The following is a 6,600-nucleotide window of genomic DNA, read 5'->3' as shown; positions in this document are numbered from 1 at the left end:
TTTTTTTTGTGGTACGCGGGCCTCTCACTGTTTTGGCCTCTCCCGCCGCGGAGCACAGGCTCCGGACGCGCAGGCCCAGCGGCCATGGCTCACGGGCCCAGCCGCTCCGCGGCAAGTGGAATCCTCCCAGGCCGGGGCACGAACCCGCGTCCCCTGCATCGGCAGGCGGACTCCCAACCACTGCGCCACCAGGGAAGCCCTCAAGTAAGAATTTTAAAGTACGAACGGTCCCCGACTTACAATGGTCCAACTTATGATTTTTTGACTTTACAATGATGCAAAAGCGATACGCATTCAGTAGAAACACTACTTCGAACTGTGAATTTCGATCTTTTCCCGGGCTAGTAATATGTGGACCAAAAGATACTCTCTTCCCTTGTTGGGCAGAGGCAGCAAGTCACAGCTCCCAGTGGGTGACTGGGGTCGCTGGCTAGCAATCACCAGGGTAAACAACCCATACACTTACAACCACTCTGTTTTTCACTTTTACTATAGTATTCAATAAAGTACATGGGATATACAACACTTTCCTATAAAACAGGCTTTGTGTCAGACTGTAGACTAATGTAAGTGTTCAGAGCATGTTTAAAGTAGGCTAAGCTATGATGTCCGATAGATTAGGTGTATTAAATGCATTTTCAAATTATGATATTTTCAACTTCAGTCATGTTTATGAAGATGTAACCCCATCGTAAGTCAGGAAGATCTGTACCTCATCTCTGTGAAATGGTGGAAACATTTAATTTTGACGTTTCACTTCTGTGGCATCATGAGAGGCTAAAAACTCTTCCAAGAGTAGAAATACGAGAGACTTCCCTAGTGGCACAGTAGTTAAGAATCTGCCTGCCAGTGCAGGGGACACAGGTTCGAGCCCTCGTCCGGGAAGATCCCACATGCAGCAGAGCAACTAAGCCCCTGTCCCACAACTACTGAGCCTGTGCTCTAGAGCCCACAAGCCACAACTACTGAAGCCAGCGCGCCCTAGAGCCCGTATAAAAAAAAAAAAAAAAAAAAAAAAAAAAAAAGTAGAAACAGGAAATCTGTAAGTTAAGGGGTTGGACCAGCCGCATACGAAGGTCCTTTCTAACTTGAACACTCCATGACCCAAGTCATCATACTGTGACCCCTTTCTTTTACAGGAGAAGCAAGTCAGGGCAGAGAGGTACATGGCACTCCAAGGGTCCAGCTCTGTCTGGTGATGGAGCCTGGACTGCTGATTACCCATATTCTCACCTGAATTATGCCTAGAAACACTTAGAACCAACAGAGCATGTGGTCAGCATGGGGAGATAAATGATACATTTCACCTCATGGTGGGTATTTCACTTAGGTTAGCTCATAAACAGATAAACTAGCCTCAAGTTTAAAAAAGAACTGCGAGCTCAGAAATTCTTTAAACCATCATTAGTTACTTCAACCACAGAATAGCACAATACAGATAGTAGTACTTTGCATTAACTCTCTAAAGAAGCCAAAGGAATGAACACAGTAACTTGAAAAGAAAACGAACATCTTTGTAGTTTGAAAGACCTTCAAAATACAGAAAACAACTTTCAAAACAAATTATTGCTGTCATCCAGTTTTCCTAGCAACAGGATCTTTTGTAAGCAAATCAAGTGTCTGCCCATTTTAAGGGGTGCCAGAACAATGAGGAAGCTTGGTTTTTCTATATTCTGACCATTTCATTCTTATAACTGAGAGAGATTACAGAGGAGCACGCAAGTCTACAGGCATTTTTTACTGTCCCTTAAATCTGGGAAGGCCCTCAAATTAGATAAACAGGAAAATCTACTGCCCCCAAGGGGAAAGGTGAATTGTTCTAGGTAGCAGGCGTATACTGAGTTGATTTTCAATCATTTCTGAATTTATGCTGATCCATCTAGATGTCAGCCCTGTGCCCCCATAGCCAATGGTACTTACTATTCACACCCAACAGGTTTAGGGCTGCAACTATGGCTGTGATGCTGACCAAAGTTTGCTGATCCCAACCACTATTACCTTGGCTTCAGTTGGTACCACCCCCTTTCTAATAAGCAGCAGCTGTGTATACACGTATTGGGCCAAAGACCAGGGCTATTGTGCTAAGGAACCCTGGGTAAATTACTAAAATCTCCCAGGCTCTCAGTTTCCTGTTTCCCTCATAGGTGGAAGGGCATTAATAATCTCACATATTGTACGTCTCTAAAACCAAAGTAAATATAAATATATACAAGAATACTTGAAAGAGCTTTGTAAATTATAAAGTTATAATACATTATTTAACCAGCTGAGTTGGCAAAAGACTATCTCTGACATAACAAGACTGCCCCTGGGGATATATGAGTTCATACATAATCTGTCAGAAAAGTCTGTTAATAAAATATTTACTTTGTTATAAGGTAGAAACTAACAAACCATTGTAAAGCAATTATACTCCAATAAAGATGTTAAAAATAAAGTATTAAAAAAATTTAAATACACAATAAATGCTTATTAAATTCAAGACAAGTCAATGAAAGCACTATAGATATAGATAGGTAGAATTTTTCGGTATTCTAGCAGTTAGAATAGCACATTACTTGACTCTCATGCTGGAAATCACATGGGTGATTTTTTAATGCCAGTTTTACATATGCCCTCACAGGCCTTCAGGATAAAGGTGCTCGTTAACCATTAATTATGTGCTCAATCCATTTCCCTAGTAATACTTCAACGAAAACATTTTTTATTTGTATGCATTTCAATCTAAAATGCCCAGATCAACACAGTCCTTCAGCTGCAGCCATATTCTAATTTACAAAAAAAGAGCAGAATGGAATGGAAAAACCCACTATATCTGTTAGGTAGTTAGACATTAGCAGCAAGGAGGTGACAGTGGCGAAAAGAGGGGACTAGTGGAATTACACCCCGACCATCTGACGACCCTCCCCTGACTCCACCCAGAACGGGGAAAACTATGGTCGTGTGGCGAGCAATTTATCCTGATAAAGAGGGAGCACAGTAACACAAGGGGACTTCCCCGGGCTGTGCGTGCCCAGACTAGACAGGCGTGTAACCTAGATAGAGTAAACCAAACTCATTATACCATCATTATAATAAAATCTGCAGGTGGTTTTGCCATTCCCCTTGGGCTCTTCTTAGCGAATCAAGGGTAAGGGCATGCGCAATAAGGAACTTGTTACCGAGCTCGGGGCTGTCAATCAAATAATGACCTCCTGTCACTCACCCACGATTGCGCCCCGCCTCCTCGCAGAGCGCTCCTTATAAACACCCTTAAGCCTGCACAGGAGCTCCTGGCTTCACTTCTTAGAAACAGCCCGCTCTCCCTCTGAGAGTGTAATTATGCTTTAATAAAACTCTGCTTTGTGCTTAAGCCCTAAGTGGTAGTCTGCAATTCTTTGCATGCTATCACAAGGACCGAGATTGCTGGTCCGGGTCTTCCGGTGACCTCCTCGGTTGAAGCTATTTTGACACTACCCACGCCAACCCGGTAACATAACTACAGCTATCTACCACTACAATGAAAAAGCAGAATAAAACAACAAAATTAAAGGCAAATAAGTACTTTGTCAAACACGGACAACATGTTCTTAAAAATTTCCCCAATTTCCCAAGCTCACTAATACTCAAAGTAACATAATACCCTTTTCATACAGGATGACTGTATCATCTAAAGCATAACCAAAACCCAAACCCGATGACAGAATGCTTATATTAAAATATCAGTCAGTTGTAATTGACTAATTTAAAAATTAAATTTTGCAATATGAAATCTGTACAATATAATTTGAAATTGTGAAGGAAAATAAGAGTATGAGAAATACACTACTTTCATCCCTTGGAGACATGAAATTCTTGCAGCAGGAAAGCCTGCAGAATGTAATGAAATAAAATCTGAAAATTGCGACAGTATCTTCAGTTAACTTAAAACAGTTTGAATTGAAATCAATATCTCTCTTACATTTTAAACAGGCCCTAAATTTCTTCTCCAGCAGATCTAAATTTTCTTGCAACAAAATCAGACTACTGTGGGAAATAGGTAATCTTTTTAAAGATTACATAACTTCTTTCTAAATGATATCGACGTCTGCGGCTAAATCAAAACCAGTGAAACTGAAAATAGAAATGGAACTGCTAGATATCCATTCTTAACAAAGATGGAAATTATTTCTTAATTTCCAGAGAGCTGTATCTCAGGAATGACTTTCTCAATAACTTAATTAGAATTATCAAATAGCAAACACTTGATGCTAATTAGCCAAAGTAAACCAGGTGAGTCATATTACAACATATATAGAACAACTGCAGTAAAGACAAGGCCGAAAACCTAGCTACTTTTTGAAGGTTAACTTTTCTCATACTCAATATTTTCCAGGTTCAACTGAGATGTGATGCATCTCAGACTCAGGAGCCTGTATAAGCGTATTTATCTCAACTACCAGGATTACAGCTGAAAAATAAAAAAACTATCTGAATACCTGGTCTGAAAAGCCTGCAATAATATTCAATTTGAGAAACAAACGACCACCGAACAGAAAACTCAAGAAAGCGCCGGCTTCCACCACCTCGCCGCACCTTGCTCCAATCTTTCGCTCTTCATTTCCATTCCATGGTTAGTTTTCAAGATAAAACGGGAGAAACCTGGTGGAACGGATTTTTAGAAATAAATACTACAGGTGAAGCAGAAATAAATTGCTCCAAGGAATTTGTCCACCCACTCATTTACATACAACCAAAAAATACACCCACATGTATTCCAATCGGTGAAGATGCAACCTCGTGATTTGCAGAGGAGACTGGACTTATAACAAATCCCAGAGACGGCTACTCTCCCAATCGAAAAAAATCATGTGGCTCTTCATCCAGGCAGCCTCAGAGATGCGGGCTCCGCACCTCGTGAGGTGCAGAAATTCAAACGAATCCCTGCCACTCACAAGTGCAGCATCTCCGGGATGAGGCAGGGCTCGGGAGCAGGGACCCACCCACATTCCACTCTACTCCCGGAAGAGTCCAAGCAGCCCCAAGCTGGGGAGGGCGGACCGTTCCACCCAGAGACCGAGAGGAAGCAAGCGGAGCCGGGCGAAGAAAAGGCGCTGGAGGGGAGGGGGGGCAGGGAGGCAGGGAAGCGGGCACGGAGCGTGGGCTCACCTGACGCGATGGTCGGTCAGGCGCGCGCGGCGCCGCCGCCTCTGCTGCTGCTGTTCGGCCACGGGCCACAGCGCCCCCGGACACAGCGCCCCAGCGCAGCGGAAGGGGCGACGGTGGCCGGCGCCCGGGTTCCTCCGCCCCCGGCTCCGCAGCGCCGGCTCCGCCGAAGGCGTTAACAACTGCAGGCAGCGCCTCAGCGCTCGCCGCCTCACCATCCGGGGGGCGAGCCGGCGCCGCATCCGAGGCCCACTGGGCGCCCCAACGCCGCGCGGGGCCCTGGCCGAGCTAGATTCCGCTCCACGTTGCCCGGTCACTCATTGTGTCCTTCGAATCTGGCAGCCCCGCCAGCGTCAGCCCCGCGCCGGCCGCCGCTCAGGCCTTTACCAAGATGGCCGCCCACCCCTCCCAGGCCCCGGCGCCGAGGCCTTGTTGGTTACAGGAGGCGCTGCGGCACGTTTTGCCCTTCCTGGCCGGGCCCATGCCTCTCTCGCACTCTGCGCAAGCCCTCCTGACACCGAATTTGCTGTCCTGTCCTAGACCCAGAAGCTAAATTTCAGATCGCGTGAACAGCTTCTAGAACACCCGCTCTAATTGCTAAAATTAAATGGGATCTTGGGGGCCTCTCGTAGCCTGCGTGATCATAGTAGACCAGCGCCTGGTAGCAGGATACTTACAACCTATGGTGCTACGAGCCTCGTAGAGAAGAAACCAAACTAATTTGAAGTCTGTACAGTAGGTATTGAATATTCATGGCAAGCATTGCCTTGTCACGGTCTGTGCTCATTATTAAAAAGATGTCACAGCTTCCTGGTATACACAGTTCTCATCTAAATTTGTTTTTAAAAAAATCTCAGGATGATGACAACAGAGCACCAAATTATGATTCCCAGCTTTTCCCAGGTTTTCCTTTTTGAACTACAGGATGAAATTTACTGTTTCAATAAGTAATTTAAGTATAGACAGATGGAAATGGAATTCAACAATGGGTTTCTGGGCAAAGAGATTCCTCTGTAAGAGTCCACGGGGGTGTGTCCACGGGCCAGAAAGAAATGCCCTCTGTCTGGGCAGATACGACTGGTGGAAAATGCAAACCAAACTTTTGCAATTTGAAAGTGACCGCGCCAGTGTAATAGCGTAGGAATGTAAAGAAGATTATGCCAGGTATGGACGTTCACCCCCTCAGGGTAGCTTGCAGCTGTTGCTGAATCTTATTCACTGAAGTGTGATTAAGAGCTGCTTGCTCTTGGGCTGGGCTGAGACTGCACTTACTCAGCGGTATTTCAGGTGCAACAGGAAAAAAAAGACACAGCGCTACAAACCCAAACCGTAAATTGAAGCTACTGTTAGCTTAGGAGGTCTTCACAGTGCTCTTGGTTAAGGAACTTTAAAAAGATGCCCTCTGTTCCCCTCACCCCAATTCTTTATGATGATTTTCAAACATACAGAAAATAGAGATGCCTTTTTGTTACACCG

At 44.7% G+C, this 6,600-nt stretch overlaps 1 protein-coding gene across 5 annotated transcripts in view; it reads right to left on the bottom strand.

The window, feature by feature from the left end:
- The window catches only part of NAPEPLD (N-acyl phosphatidylethanolamine phospholipase D), a 44,498-nt gene extending 38,808 nt beyond the window's left edge, over positions 1-5,690 (bottom strand). The window contains exons 1-2 of one of the 5 annotated variants that reach the window (XM_024738085.1): positions 5,128-5,254; positions 4,458-4,620 (exon numbers count right to left, since the gene is read on the bottom strand). Coding sequence is in view for 1 of the 5 variants with exons in the window: in XM_024738084.1 (XP_024593852.1) it covers positions 5,128-5,366 (239 nt within the window). In the remaining 4 variants the exon portion in view is untranslated. Of the gene's footprint in view, positions 1-4,457; positions 4,621-4,728; positions 4,915-5,127 lie in introns of those variants that run through there. The other 4 variants (XM_024738087.1, XM_024738086.1, XM_024738084.1 and 1 more) reach the window with 4 other exon arrangements.
- Between the last annotated feature and the right edge of the window lie 910 nt (positions 5,691-6,600).

Source organism: Neophocaena asiaeorientalis, unplaced genomic scaffold (assembly GCF_003031525.2).
Source record: "Neophocaena asiaeorientalis asiaeorientalis breed wild unplaced genomic scaffold, Neophocaena_asiaeorientalis_V1.1 scaffold170, whole genome shotgun sequence".
Taxonomy (NCBI): domain Eukaryota; kingdom Metazoa; phylum Chordata; class Mammalia; order Artiodactyla; family Phocoenidae; genus Neophocaena; species Neophocaena asiaeorientalis.
This window is presented reverse-complemented; position numbering and strand designations above follow the sequence as displayed.